Genomic DNA, 16,420 nt, shown 5'->3' on the forward strand with positions numbered 1-16,420 from the left:
AGCATTTGCATTACAAAGAGTGGGACCAGTCAAAGGGAATTTCCAAACTCTATTTTTATCCATCCAGTCAAGAGTTCACAAGGCTAATACAATACTTCGGACTAGCAAAGGTCCCTCCTTTGCTTATAAATCAGCTGCTCGGGTAAAAGCCTTTTCCAATACGACTAACGATCCATTTATTTTAAAAGAGGGTCCTGCCTCACTGTTTTTACAACACGGCAACACGGCCATGAGAAAGTATGCTTTAAACGGGACATTCGTCTTTCTGCCGTCACCCCCTGTGAACAATGTGTTTGAGGCTGTAAAACAGAGGGGTCTGAGCAGAGGGGAGGAGGAGGAGGGGGGTCAAACTCCTGTGATGTTTCTCACAGGTTGTGTCTGAGTCATAAACGCTGCTCGGACCCCAGCGGACCAGTTCCCAGAGAGAGAGAGCAGCAGATCACAGAGGCACATTCACACATTTCCAATTACAATGAGAGGAGCTGAAGGGTCGTCCCCTGAGGATACGCAACAAAAAGGCCACACACACAGGGCATTCACACACACACACACACACACACACACACACACACACACACACACACACACACACACACACACACACGCACACACACACACACACACACACACACACACCTAGACAGCGTGCAGAGTTTTACACACAGATCGACGAGAAGATTACGCAAGAAAACGAAGACATGCTGCTTTTCTCTGTTTTTAATCAGTGTATTTCTAAACTAAATGGATGGTGTTCGACCAGTGCTCCAAACAGTCCAAAATTTCACCTTGAACCAGTACAATTGAACAAAATGATGCCCATGAGATACCTTTGCCTTCTGAACGAGCAAAGGTAATGTAATTAAATAAGCAAACAATGCACATTTACTGACATCATTTCAGACATTTTTATTTCACTTAGTACCGAAAAAGCACTGATGTCCAATACCCACTTCAGACCGGCTACCTCAGACCATCCTAATGCTCCTAATGAATACTCATCACCTTCAGACATTCAATACTGTTGTCAGCAACACTGGGTGGCCAGCGAGGCCTGGTCATTACAAAAACAAAGAATCTTCTCAAAAGCACTGCAGAAGAGAAGAAGAAGAAGAAAAAACATCTACGGTATTTGGACTTCTTGTTCCTAATCCGTCCTTTCCAAGAGTTGAGACACAAGAGAAGCAGCCATCACAGCACCCTTTAGCAGCTCTCAGCGCCGAAATGTGCTCGCTTTGACCCTTTTGTCAGCACTCATTCATCCCGAGGACAAGGCAGCATCTATGCCACAGTGTTTGAGCTGCAAGCCAACATTATGGCAACTTCAAAGCACCATGCCACCATCTCTGCGCTCGTTATTCTTCCCTCCCCAGAGAGGATTTACTCGAGCATCAGACAAGAGATGGGCAGAGGATGAAACGGAGGAGACTGTGGCGCGGCCTCCGTCAAGGAACATAAAAGATTTCTAGAAAGTGAATTCCTGTGCAGACGGAAATAACACCAGGAATGTCTACACATCAAAATTTCTGGGGCTTTGTCATTTTTTTCCTTCATGTACTTGACAAAGCAGTTTTCTTTGACTATTGTTGTGTTTAATTTTGTGCATAAAATATCCTGCCGACATCAAAGCGGCCTTCTCGTGACATGAAAACCCAAAGTCACTGTCAAATACCTGACCAGAGCCAGCGAGTCTGTCAGCCCTGAGGGGCTGGTAGGACCGTGTCCCCAAACATTCCCAGGGCGTCCAGCGTGCGTGATGTATGTGTGTGTGTGTGTGTGGGGGGGGGGTGTGCTGTGGCCCCTCTGGCGTGTGTTTAGACAGGGTCTCCCTCTCAGGGGATTAGGCTGCTTTCGGACTGTGGCAAGCAAAAGAAAACATCACATGCTACGCTGCCTGCTGCATAAACAGGAGCAGTGAGTGGTGGCATGTCACCACGTCGAGAGCCGAGAGTGGTACCTTGACTGTCTGTCACTCAGCCTCAGATCACAGCAGCATCCGGTCATTAAGTAATTACATGAGTAATTAAATGGCTAATAACTTCAGCTTTATAAACTGCAACATATGACACCTTCGAACATCACAACCTTCATTTATACAAAGAAAAAGTCCTGGCAAAGACACTTTCACAATAATATAGATACAGTGAGAAGGAAACTGAGGCTTTTTCATCTGTTAAAACATTGTACCAACTTTTCATTATGAAACTGAAAACAACCACCATGAGTCATGAATTTACCAGAAAGTTCATGTCCCATATTTTTCTTTGCATAAAGTCCAGATCTAATGAGATGTCGACTTTGAAACTCAATACTTTTTGCCCTTATTACAGTTAATGACAGTTCATTATAGTAAAGCTGTGCTATTGGCAGTAAAGGGTGACACTCGAGAAACTGAAACTTCAACATCCAGCTATGAGACATTAAGGCAAACTCAGGGTCAAGACTGACTCTAATAGTGACTGAATCAGGGATTGACACATTAAACAGTTTCTCTGTCACTGTTTTAAGAAAACAAATTACATTCAGTCAGTATGATCTTATTCATCCGAAAGAGTTCCACACAGAGAGGCATAAGGGTTGAAACTACTTTACGAATATGATTTGATGACAATTGAATTACATTTTGGCCAAATCAGATTAATCTGCAACAACCTCTTATGTGTTCTTCAGATAGTTCTTCTCCAGACATGCCTGCAAAGTGCTGCAGTTCAACTTAAACAGCTTCACACTCAAACCTATGAAACTTCTTTTACATAGTGTCTGAGCATCTCTATCCAGTCCCGCGGAGGACAGTACAAGTATGTGTGTGTTTCATGGAGGAGGGGTGATGTGTGTGTGAGAAGCAGCCGATCTGGCTGCTAGAAGGCCCGTCCAGTTAAGCCCCAGCGGTGGCGGGTGCTGAGGTCGTGAGGCGCCACACGAGCTCGCTGGAAAAAGGCCGCAGGGAGCAGGTGCGCATGTTAATGAGGAGACAGCAGCTGCTGCCCCAGCCAGTCCAACCCCCCCTCCCCCCCGACCCCCCTCCACCCTCACATCCCCACCGCTCTGCCTCCTTTCCTCTCCGTGGCACCCCGATCCTACGACTGTCCTCAAGCCTGGATAGAGGCAACGGTGTGTGAACTGTAAAAAAAATAACCTTATTAACTTGTGAATTACACATTTTTAGAGTTACACTTTTCATCTTATCATAAAGCTGGATCACAGATGTAAAATAATTATTTAGAAGTAGTAAAACATGAAAACTTGTCTCAAAATTGCATAGTTAAAGAAATTTTTGGACATTTTTTGCAGAGTTGATGTCTAAACCCCCCCCCCCCCCCCCCCCCTCCGCCTCCTCACTCTTCTAAACACTTAGCAGAGAAATGAGGAGAGAGCGAGAGAGCGAAGGATGAGTGGGCCCATTGTTTTTCCTCCCCATTCAGAGCTGACCACAGGCCGGGGCGTATTCAGCTGTTGCACCTCTTCTCCTCTCCTTCCCCTCCTCTTTGCTCCCTCTCTGCCTCCATAAAATATTTCTCTGAATCTTCCTTCATTATATACGGCTCCTTCTTCCTGAATTTTACCCCCTTTTTTTCTCATTACTGCCCTCACTTGCTCTCAAGACCGGTTGCTGGCATCTGCTCGCTCCCCTATGTGCACCTTCTTTCCCTCCAAAACCCCAACTTCACTCAAACCCCTTTCTTTCATTTGTAGGTCACCGCATTTAGATTTATAAGTCTCAGCTGCTCGCTCCCCCAAAACTTCCTTCCAAGCTGCTCTGCAACTTTTGAGTGGCCTGCGTGCGACGTTGGAGGTTAAAGCAGAAGAAAAGCTTAAAATCCAAAACACACACCACGAGCAGTGGGACGCACAAAAGGAGCGTGAAAGAAAGGAAACTGGAACTGGTTTGGTTGGGTTTTGAAGGGGAGACGGGCAGAAAGGGGGCTGCCAGTTCAGCAGGAATTTTGTTGTTTACTCTGAAGAGTCTCCCGTCCTGATTCTCAACCTGAGAAACCCCAACAGAGGCTCGCTGGCAGCCTCACTTTATGCTTCCCTGAAAAAACTCGCACCACCTTTAAAACTGGTATCTTCCCTCGCAAAACAGTCCAGTCTCACACCGAGGCCTGAAAGACAAACAGAGAGAGCCTCTGCACATTTACCTCGGAGCACGCGGATGCTCTGTCCAAACACACTCGGGCTGAGGCGCTCACAGTAAGTCAACTGTAGCACACGCGAGGCAAAGAATGCTAACAGTTTGCTCTTTACTTTGGTGATAGCCCGTCAAATAAACACTCAGCACAAAACAGCTTTTACAGGCGTCAGTCTTTAACTGCCTCGATAAGAGCTCAAACGTATGAAAAAGGTGGATGAGACAAAAGATATTCAACGACTCTTTTATGGAGTCTTGTTTTCAAAACAAACAGAGCAAAGCAGCTGCTTCAACAAGAGAGATCTGCCGGCCCGGAGAGCACGGTAATCTCAACAGCAGCAGGTAAATTGGGCTGCTGGAAAGGTAAATAAAGAAGACATGAAAAGAGGGGCACAAATCAGAAGCTGAGCAAATATCAGGTGTTTGGGAGGTATTGTATAACGGCAGGAGAGCAGCGGAATTATCTCTGCGGTAAGGCCGATACTGTTATTATCTTCCCTGTCGTGCCTGCCCAGTAGCCCTCATTGTTCTCCTCGGCGTTCACTTCTGCGCCGTCTCTTCTTCACTTGCTGCCGCAGTCGCCCGTGGCAACAGGTCTGCGCCTCTGATGGGATGCATAACAGGGCCGGGCGGTGGCTCGAGCCTGCAGCAGATGTTGCGGTGACATCTGACCCTTGGCCAGGCGTCACTCTGAAGGGGTTTTCCTCAGTGTCGGGCCAATCTGCCATCTGCCATCTTTCCGAGGTCGCACACAGATGGGAACGTGTAATATGTAGGCTGCACATGTGCGCTGTATACAAATAAAAACCTCAAATGAGAACAGAGATTTCGGCAGCTGGATGGGCCTCACTTTCTATGCTTTTTGAGGAGCTTAAGTGAATTAGGTTGTGCATTTATTCAATTATTGTGCAGACTAAAGCTCTGTGAGAGACAGACTCGGTGTCTGGCTCCATTTCTGTAAACATCATAATTAGGAATACTTTAAAAGCATCCTATGTTTACAGTTTTTTTTTTGTTCAGGTTTCAGAGAAGCACCGGCATATATAACACATGATTACGGTGCAAGTTAAAGAAAAATTCTAACTTAAGGCTTCAGTCATCAATTCTAACGATTATGACAACGCTTTCATCAGTACAGTAATTCCTACGATCTGTGAGCTGCTACAGCAATGTTTGATTGAGTAAGAAACACAAGTGTCAATCAAGAAGGTTGTAAACAAGCCAGATTGTCTAAAAGAGATAATATGGAGGTAAAATCAGAAGTGAAAGCCACTAAAATGCTGATAACTCCCCGTTGTACTGGAAAACCGTAACTGTAAGTTTCATGATCTGCTGATTATTAAAAACTATAAATAAATTGTGCTTTTTTTCAAAACTCCAAAGACATTTAGTTTATGATTACAGAAAATTGTGAAGCTCAAACTATATTGTTTGCCATGTTTTCTATAATGATGTATTATTTGAAGGTCAAAATATTCAATCTATAAATTATTTCAGCTTGTATATAATAGATGGGCAGACAGGAAATATAGACTGTAAGGGTGAAAGCAGGTCCTGGCTTTCCTGGTACATGACCACCGTGACACCTCTAGGAGGTACAGTACACATTTTTGGAAATTGTCTCTTTCATATAAGTTTGACTGACCTCAGGGTTTGTCTGAAACCTGCCTGGACTGCTCGTGCATCAAGTCTTGAGTCGAGACTTTTACAGATTTCAGAGAGGATGTCGAAACAGACTATTTTATGTCATGTCTCCAGACTCGTCGGTGACAAACAGCTTTTAGCCAGGAGTCAAACTGTTAGTGGGGCATGTTTGTACCTCTGACTCCCGCTCGCCTCATCCCACCCGTCTCGCCACCACCCGCTCTCATTTCCTGGCTGTTTGGTCCTGTGCCTCGGCTAAGTCCCCTTTAGTCTTGTCTGATCTGTTTTAAAAGCGCTGCCCAAGGGGCCCTCTATCCCCTCCTCCTCTCCTCCACTCTTCCCTCTCTCTTTCATTCCCTCTCTTGTGTTTTCCCAGCAGCGAATCACAGTGACAGCTCTGCCACCACCGCTGCAGAAAATCAACATTAAGATACGAGCGTAAAATCCAGTTTCAAGCACACAAATCGAGGCTATTGAAATAAAAATAGCTCCTTCACTAAAACCAAACCTGGCACAGAAACCCGGGTTTGTTGTTTGTTGTGGAATTGAAACCAAAGTTTCCACCGAATCCCAATTGGCTTCAGAAATTACAGGGGGAAACGCTCCACTGCCTGCCCTATCCTTACGTCCATCCTCTTGTTCCTTCCTCTCTAATCGTACAGGAGAGCTGACCTGACCGGCCCACATCTGGCAGCCTTCATTAGACACCCTGTTTATTTGGGAGCATTATGGACACAGCCCATGAGAAAGAGCCAGCTCCCCATGGAACCAAACAGTCTGTGTGTGTGTGTGTGTGTGTGTGTGTGTGTGTGTGTGTGTGTGTGTGTGTGTGTGTGTGTGTGTGTGTGTGTGTGTGTGTGTGTGTGTGTGTGTGTGCACGTCTTCAGCGTCGTAGTAGCTCTAATGACTTCTGCCACTGCCTACTTTACGAGGCTGGGAACCACTTAAAGGCTTCACGGGTGTCTGAAGGAGGAGCTGACGGTGCAACCGGACCCTCAGGTTGTTAATGTTACATGCCGTCTTCAGGGTTTGAATCAGAGCAGGAAATAATGCCCGTTCATTGTATCCTACATGATGTTTTGAACAAAATGTTGATTCTCAGGTAGGTTCGGACGTTTCACAAAGCTTCTTTTTCTGTTAAATCCAAGCAGATTTATGGACTTTTATTTGTAATGGACATCAGAGATAGTGACATCCTTGGGAAGTTATGGTCACACATCAGCAAATATTATGTCTGAAGATTTTAGCAATTGTTGGTGGTGGGTATCATTCATAATTGTTCCCGTATGGGTACACACAAATTAGGGACAGACTGAAAAGGCATTTCTCGATGCTACTGAAGGAATTGGGTTGGTGCTGAAAAAGTATCAACATGCGGTATCCAGCCTGAGCAATGACTCTGAGAATAGGTACAATTTTAATTCCAAATCACGCGTCTCTCCCTGCACAGGTTAAAACTCTGCTTTAGTTTAATCAAAAACAATACTAGATCATCTTATACTTGAGCAATATTAAATTCATCCACTTCCAAACAATCCTGGCTCAAACACTACTAGTTGTCATGTGTGGGTAAGTGTTGGAGCTAATATATCTTGAGGTTTTGCAACAGACACATTGATTGCTATCAGCCTTACAATCTGCATGGCTGCTTAACTGAACAAACTGCTCTGTTTTCACTACACAGGCATCACACTACTTTCTCCTGAATATCCTGTGAGTCAGTTTGTCTCAGTGCAGTGAGAGCGACTGAATGCCAAAAGTACACCTGGCAGACAAAGTCGATCCGTTCCTGTGTGGAGCTGAATGGGCAAAACCACAAGTAATCATGGGCATTATGGAGCATGCTGCAGTGTGGGAGTGCGTGTCCCTCTCAGTTGTTATACTACAACCACAGACAGGTGGTCTGGCTGAAAGAGAAGAAAATAAATGAGGAAGTGCGGTTTGGAGTATGCAAAACATTTTTGTCTCACAGACACACATGCTGACTTGTCAGCCCGCTTCGCCTGTGATCAAAGTTTATGTGATTTTTCTTGGCATATGCCAAACAGGGAGGCTCATATGTCACTAATCCCCGGCACTGAGCTTCCCCACCACCAAGTCGCTTCATTCAGCCACAGCTCACCTCTCACCAGCCGGACTCTCGCCAAAGGGAACCCAACACTGGCGGCAGTGGCCGTATAAAAGCCTTGCACTATGTGCTTCTCGTTGTGTGATGATATGATCAGATGCGGCACCTTTTCTTCCCCCGGGCCACTCCGAGGCTGTTTCCTGACTCTGAATAGAGGTGCAGGGGGGGGTGCAGTGTAGAGCGTGTGGGGGAGGTTAAGATAGACTCATCTGACCGGAGCAAACAGAGGTGCCATTGAAGAATGCCCAGAACCGGAGAGACAAGGGCTCACTTTCATTGAAGTGGATGGATACTGTAGCAGTCGCACATACCAGCAAGGAATTAATGACTCTGCTTGTTATCTGAGGGAACATTCACTCAAACAACAAATCATCAGATACTAACAGACGGATTAAAGCTCTCACAGTTTCAGTGAATGACCGCCGTTCACTTTGAGGACGTCTGCTTCTCTTTCGCTTCAATGTTAAGAAAGGAACTTAATTTTCAGATATCAGTAGTTTGACAAATCTATTCCAACTTGAGTTACGACGGCATGCAAACAGATCCATCTCGATAACATCTGAATCAATTTGAATCAGTGATCAACACTGTCTGAAACAACTGAAACCTGTTAATGGGAATGATATTATTTGGTCATAATGATATATACAAGATCAAGAGTCAATCTTAAATAAACATAACTTTATCAAAGTCCGAATGCGATAACAACTCTGTAATCTGAAGTTGTTTTTGAATTGGGACCAGAGCCAGCTCATTTATCTGTCAGTCCTGCAGTATGTTTGCATCCTTCCAATCTTTGCCTCAACTACTCTCCTTCATCCTCCTACACAAACCTACATTCTAAGAAACGACACCTCATCACATCACTCCACCATCAACACTGTCAAAACTCCCTGCCATTATTTCATCACTCTGACTAACTAATGATGAAGGTATGTGATCTCTCAGCAGCATCCTTCCGCGTCCTTCATCCGGCCCGACATCTCTCATCTGTCCGAGCAGAGAGAAGCTCTGCTGCGAGCTGCTTTAACTCCGGTCATTGTGCCACTGGAATCTCTGAGTTATTTTTCCTGGTCTGGATTGGCTCGACTCCTTCGAGCCCTTCTGCTGCTGCCAAGCCTCTACAGTAAATGACAGGCCTCCTCGAGGCTCGAAAGAGATAAACTTCCGTCAGGGTGTCATTGGGCCAGGCCAGATATGATGAGGAGATGGTATTTGTGGTATGGCATGTCAAGTAGGCATCTTTGACAGACTATATAAAACTGAAGAATCCAATACCACTTACTTGACCTCGACATAACAATTGAGTTAGAGAGCGGAGGCTGTTTGATTGATGTGAAACACGATAGTAATTCTGTCAAGAATGAAGAGAAGCTCAGGAGAAAAAAATTCTCTCTGCATGCTTTCATGAGGAAACAGCCTTCATCCTAAACCAGCTCAAGCAGGATATTGTCATCAGTTAACTGATGGTAAATAGTGTATATTAGTCACATAATGACCTCAACACTGTCAGACCTTAAACACCTGAAACAGGATCCACCTGGCTTCAGATATTTCTTACTCTTCATGTCCTGATACTGCCAGCTGATACAGCATCAGTGCATTGACTATGGAAGTCATCGATCTTGGAGAATGCTCGCAGGAAGTTCATGTACAAAGAGTGATGTTAGTGAACCTCACTGAGTTTAGGAGCTGGAAACAGAAACAAGAAGCTGGTTTGTTACAATCTCTTGAACTTGTTCACTTTGAAAATCAGTTTACTGGTAAATTATCTTCGTTGAGTAGAGTTATATTTTGTGTTTCATGGTTGTGGAGGACCTTTTTAGGTCTGAGAAAATGATCTTGACTCAGGTTGAAGACCTGTGTATTTAAAGGGAAATCATGTGTTGTCCAAGGAACAGTGTTTTTGGTCACATCATGCCGAGATCTATCCAACAATTTAGCCAACATAATACATAGAACTGAAAATCTGAGTATGTATACATAATTGATTCTGGCCATCTATTTATCTCTCTTGTCAAGTTCCACATCTTGAAGCACATGCAACTTTTTGCCACAGAGAATTCATGGTACCCTTCAATGTAGCTTTAAAGGTTTTGCTAATGACATAAAACAGGAACAATTTCTGCACATAATGTATCTTGCCTTTAACACAGCGAGATTTCAAAATGGAGCTGGATACAAGACAAAACATTAAACCCAGTAAACCACAAGGAGTCACTTTTAGGAAAAAGATCAAGTTCCCAACTGTAATGAAACGGGATCCAAAGCAGTAACTTGTGGCTTGTTAATGGGTTTAGTTGAACACTTTCTCATCAATTAAGCCTAACATGATTAAAATGCCATAGTTTTAGACAATCTGCCCGATCTTGTGGAACCTCTGAACTTGATCATTTTCCCTCTGGTGGCACAGTAACAACTACCACAATGAGAGAGTAACACTGAAACACACAATCACACACTCAGCCCAGTGTGCCCGCTCAATCCTTTTCAAACCCACGAGGATGCCCATCTCCATGTTTAATTGGAGAAGTCTGGGGAGGAGGACACTGCAAGGGCACAATGCTGGCTTTGTGGCCCAGAGAGGAGGTGGGGGGTGTGTGCGTGTGAGTGAGGGGTGAATACACAGCAAGACCAAATTAAGATGTGGTGGGGGGCCAGGATGACTGCCCAGGTCTCGCAGTCCTGAAGCTGTGACTCGGTCAGCCCAATCATCAGCAAGCTCTGCAACGGTAAGGGGACACTGGCTGGTCCTACTTATGCCAGGGTGGAACCAGAGCCAAGGGCAAAGGAGGCTATTGTTGTTTAAAAAAAGGAGCTCCGGGCAGAGTAGGACCTTGTTGGTTTAAATGAGCTGAAAACATCTCCAAATAGAAAACTCATGGGACAAAATGCAGAACGTGTCCCCATTTTTAGCGGGTTAAAAAACATCTAGCCATCTGTCCAGGGAAATGAGAGAAAGAGAGAGAGCACTGAGGGCCATTGAGGAGGGGACAAAATCCCAGGAGAGAGGAGGGGGTGGTAGGAGGACAGGGTTTGAGGGTCTCTCTGGGAAGCCTCACCCACATTAGTCACACAGAATTAATCGCAGCAGAGAACAATGGTCACCGAGCTTCTGGCAAACCCAGCTGTCGCTCCGTGAAAGAAAAGAAAAACAAGATTTAGGGCTGCGAGAGTTTGGCTGTAGAGGAGAGAGTGTGGTGGCACAAACACACACACACACACACACACACACACACATACACACACTCTCGCTCTCACACACAGTGACCCCTGTCCTCATCAATGTCCACTCATTTCTGTCAGCTCTCTGACCATTTGCCTCCCTGAAATAGCAGCAGTGGCGTGAGCGTGCCGCCCTTCAGAGCCCTCACATGTCAACCTAAACTCTCAAGAGACATTTCAGATTCCACAATCCCACATTTCCAACTCACATTTTGGTCATAATGCATCGGTTACAAAGACCGATGCAGATGTTACACTTACTTGCACTCTCCATTGCCATCTTGAGTTGATTCACATCTCCCCTGGTTCAAGCATGACTCCGTGGGCATGGAGCATCTTAGACCTGCAACACAAAGTTTTAATACATGTGTACTTCACTAAAACTCAGAAATGATTTACATAACAGCCCTCCTTCCTGGAGATGCAACAAAGATATCTTCCAAATATTACTTTCTCTGAGAGGAATGTTAAATGACACGTATTATTCCCTAAATGTGAAGTCAAAGTGTGACTTGCCACCTTAAAGTGGAGTTTTGTGGTTAAAAAGGGGACATAACACAGGTTTGGTAGCAGCATGCTCTTCTCTACAGCTGTTCCAAAAACAATGTGCCATTTGGGGACTAACACAGCTTTGAAAAAAAACCCACACTGTTCTGAATCCAAACTGCAAAGGCATGCGTTTACATACAATTGAGAAAAAATTGAGAGTTTGCTGGGCAAATGCACACCAACTGCCTGTGCAATGAAAAATGACCAAATTGGTCCAGAAGAGCAGTTGGCTGGTGAAAAAAGACATTTTTATTACAACGCCAACAGGTGCAGGAAATCCTAAAAGTTAACTTGATTCCTGCACATCTGCAGCCAACTTCGGTAAACCTGCAGGACAAAGGCGTTTCGACACATCCGTTTAAGAAGTGAATGCAACAAGTTCAAATCAGACTCTGTATACAAGTACAAAAGTAGAGTTCCTTCTCTTAGTGAGGCAGAAAACTACAGAGGTCCCCGCCACTCACCTCGTGTTAGTCCTATCAGCCACGACAAGAAAGTTAGTTTCACAAACAAAATATGCATTCCTTCTGGTTTAAAATGATTGTACAAATCCACGTGGGTTTTTTCATAGATCCGATAGTGTGTCTTCCACTTGGACAGGTAAAAATATAAACCCTTTCAGTTCATCCTTGAGTAGATCCACAGAGAGGAAAAGCAAAAGCGCGTCTGGACTCCGAGCATGAGATGTTGTCACTTCAGGTCCCGAGTTGGAAATGATCTGAAGGGACGCACGTCCTCCATCCGCTGCTGCGCACCGAGGGGCGTTCTTCTTCCACGGACACACGAAAAATCACATGTAGTTGGTCCACAGACAGACACAAGCTGTACTACTTGATGAAGAGATAGCAGGGAAGTTTGTTTTTGTTTCCCGGAGCGGTTTTCCCACGTAGTGAGGGGTTAATTAACACTTCTGGATCAGCAGTCCAGCTGTGTTCATCCAGCATTTAACAAGTAGCTTAAGCTGCCAAAAACAAAAACAAAATAGAGGATAAATAGTTTAGTAAAAAAAAAAAAAAAAAAAAAAGCATTTTAGCTTTGAATTTAAGTCGTGAACTGCACGAGTCTACACATTACATTACACAGAAAATAAAAACGGTGCTGTGACTGGTTGGTCATTTTTATTTACTCAAATTTACTTTATAGGAATAAAATGTCAGCTAAATGACTTCTTTAAACTTTATTTTATGTTTATCAAGAATAGTTTTACACGTTTACTTAAAAGGAAAATTTCAAATTCAGTAAAGGCATGAGACATTTAAAATAGCCTACAGTGTTTTGAACACTTAATTTAACTAGGCTCCATTAGTGAATCCAGTGATACGCAAGGCGCCACCTAGTGGTAGGCAGAACCTCGAAACACACAAATTATTGTTTATTTATTTGTATTACAGGCATCAGTTATTGTTTATGTACATGCCATTAAAACGGTGTGAAATGAGTGTTCATTCATTAAGCAGGCTATAGGGAAAGGTGGCATTACGGCCAATATTGCACGTTAACTTGAAGCAGCCGGAGTCAGAGACACCTCAGTCAGACTTTATCAAGTAGAATGAGTGGAATAGCTAAAAGGTCCTGAAAAACAGTTGAAGGCATCAAGTGACACCTGAAACAGGTCAAACCAACTTTTCAATCCTGAGGAAGAGTTGGAATCTGCAGTTGAGCCGCAGAGCGATTTTTGGTTTTCAGCTTTTCTTGGGCTGTTATGTGGGTAAATCATGTTATGTCATGAAAGGAAATGTTGGGTATCTGCAGTGAGCAGTGCTACTTTAGGCTTGGTTTGGTGCATTAGTAATACACGGTCTGAAAAGTCTGGGAACCTACGCTCTAAAACATCATATAGCAATTTAGTTGAAACAATATTTATTGGTTAACTCAGTGTAAATATGAAAGTTTTATTGTATTTCAATTTAAGATGTTTTGTTTTAATTTTAAGTTGAGAGTTGTTCTGATTTGAACTCTTTTAACATAAGAGTTCACTCAACTCGTCAAATTGTGTTTTTTAAGAAACAAAACCAGCATATTTCCATTAGAGTTAAAACTGCAGACAGTTATAATTACTAGGCTATTGCATACAGTTCATAAAAAAAAATCTGTAAAGATAAGTTAGTAAATACAGTGAGACATTTCAGCTTTTCATTTAAGTCCTAAACTGTCAAAATAAACAAGTCTTAAAGTAAATAAAACAGTTTGCTTTGACTTTGTTGGTTGTTTGATTTACTTCAGTTTGCAGAATAAATCTGACATGCTAACTCTTAGCTAAGGAATAGTTTGTAAAGACTTCTCCTTGAAGAAACAACCAATTAAAACATAATGACAGCAAGAGTATTTACTCATCTTTATCAATAATGTGCTGTAAATATAAATTATTATGAGTATGAGTTGTTCTGACTTGGAGTCTTGTAACTTGAAAGAGCTGTGAGTTCACTCAACTAACCGAATTACATGTTTTAAAAGACAAAACAAGCATATCAGTGCACTTCACAGCACACACTGTTCTCCAGAAGGATTTATGAAGAGACCTTACATACATAGATATTAGATTTCAGCCTGACTGTTTCTTTTCAGAAACAGAAACAATGCACACCATTATAAAAGTTAGCAATAAATTCAGTCCCTCCAGCTGTATACTTAATTTGATAAACTGCTGAGGAGCAACCTCACAAGTTGTCTTTGTACTGTTTCTGGTACAATATTATTTCAGTAGCTGTAAGTTCTTCATGTGAATTACAGAAACTACTCATAAAACTGAGAGTCTGTATGTGTGTCTGAACAGTTGGTTCAACATCATAATAGTCATTTAACTTGTTTTTGTCACTTTTATGTTTCCAAAAGTCACAAGATTACTTTGAAATAAGTAATCAGCCTACATTTAGTGAACTCACATTTTTAAGGCATCAAAGACCCTCCAAAACAACTCAAAAATAATTTCCTGTGCTGATAAAGTATGATGCAGTTTTGTATATTAAATTATACAGCATTTTACAAAGTAACTCTGTTTTTCTGCAACTTGCTGCAAATTTTTTTCCAATTTTGCTATTCACTAAGTAAAGCACAAAACCATCTGACACTTACAGTTGAGCAACAAGCACCTAAAACATAAATGTAGAAAAGTGAAACATTTATTTTGGCAATCTGCCAAGTGATGTATCCTTTTCACTGGAAAGCAGTGTAAAAATATCAGTTAGTTACGTCTGAATAATGTTTGAGATGAAGATGGAGAATAAAGGTTAAGAAGACACACTGAATACATCTAAGTTGATAGAAATGTATTGGATATTAGGAGTCTTTCAGTATATATAAATAGACACAAACGTTGCCCAGATTTGGCATGACTCTAGAAACATCAATTTAATAGCTTATCTTTGAAGACCCACATCAGTCCTGCACTCCTGTATCTGGGCATCACAAGCTGACACAGGCTGGGAACCAGCCTGTTGGCAGTTAGGATCTTCTACACTGATAAATAAATGCTGACAGCGACTCACGCAAGTCTTCACTCAGCCGACCTGCAGAGTCAGCAGCACCAACACGGATTCCCATCAGGTGGTTGGTGAACAGAGTCTCAACAGATTCACACAGCTAATGGCTTTCATGCACAGGTAAACAAGACACACTGATATCACGTGTTTGTGTAGTTTTGCATTGTCTAACTGAGGTCAGTAGTCCAGGTTCCAAATATCCTCACTTTTAGAGATGTAAGGACCAGTGTGAAATGTTTCCTTCTGAAATCAGATTTTCTATCATTAGTAAGAAATTAAATTGCATGCTGATATTTGCAGGGAAAACTTGAATGAAATGCACAGGCCAAAAAAAAACCCAAAAAACCACAATGGTTACTATGAAAGATATTCCTCATCTTGAGATCCCTGAAGCCTTTTTAAATGATTAACATTAGTTTTAGTTGACAATTTCTTCCCAAAATGGATATAAACATTTGGTAAATTATTTCTTTAACCTTAAAACAAAGTTTTGTGCCTTGTGATTGTGTTAAACCAAACTACTAAATAACAAGGGAACGTTTGATTTAAAGCTCAGTTTATTGGTCACAGGCGTCACTGTGATTACTGTGTTGTGATGTTGTTCATGTCTGGAAGGAGGTTTGTCAAGTTTGAGAAAAATAATTTTATTTGGGCTTGAAGACAGCGAATCCATGACAGAAAGCCTGTGTTATAAACTGCTGCATGACATCTCAAGACAGATGTGTTCACCAGAGAAGGACAGGCGGAAGACGTGGACCTTTGTTTTTTTTTTTCATTTGTAATAAAATAAAGGAACATCATGTTATCCCATTATCGTCTGTCCAAACTGAAAAACAGTTGAGTTTATAAATACTCACATGTAGGTGCTAACTGTCTCTTTCAACAGCTCCAGGTCCTCATTTGTTTAATAAACCACAGATTGACATGCAGAGACACTGCCAAGAGGTTACAGGTAAAACATCTGCCGGAGTGGTGAAAAAACAGCAAGCAGACGTTGAAAGCCTGAGGGCAGACAGAGTGCAGGATGACTGACAGAGACGACGAGGTGGAGGTCACACTGAATGAATGAAATGTGTGAAACCGACATTCAAACCGATCTGTTTACACACACAACGATAACACGACTATAATAAGATTAGGGCAATACTTATATGGGTATTGTCATGCTAATGTCTCAGTCTGGTTACCTTTAACACAATAAGCTCATAAGCAGCTTTGGCTGTTAGGCTATTAACCCTCATGGATTTTAGCTCAATCAGTCAATTAATT

The 16,420-nt window shown here is 42.7% G+C and overlaps 1 protein-coding gene across 1 annotated transcript in view; it reads right to left on the reverse strand.

The window, feature by feature from the left end:
* LOC138192037 (neurogenic locus notch homolog protein 1-like) overlaps positions 1-12,367 on the reverse strand; it is a 45,185-nt gene extending 32,818 nt beyond the window's left edge. Inside the window, exons 1-2 of the mRNA XM_069139203.1 lie at positions 12,137-12,367; positions 11,385-11,466 (exon numbers count right to left, since the gene is read on the reverse strand). Coding sequence (XP_068995304.1) covers positions 11,385-11,466; positions 12,137-12,194 — 140 coding nt within the window. The 5' untranslated portion in view covers positions 12,195-12,367. The remainder of the gene's footprint in view (positions 1-11,384; positions 11,467-12,136) is intronic.
* Positions 12,368-16,420: the final 4,053 nt, after the last annotated feature.

Source organism: Embiotoca jacksoni, unplaced genomic scaffold (assembly GCF_022577435.1).
Source record: "Embiotoca jacksoni isolate LCO1_2020_lvr unplaced genomic scaffold, fEmbJac1.0.p SCAF_8, whole genome shotgun sequence".
Lineage (NCBI taxonomy): Eukaryota > Metazoa > Chordata > Actinopteri > Embiotocidae > Embiotoca > Embiotoca jacksoni.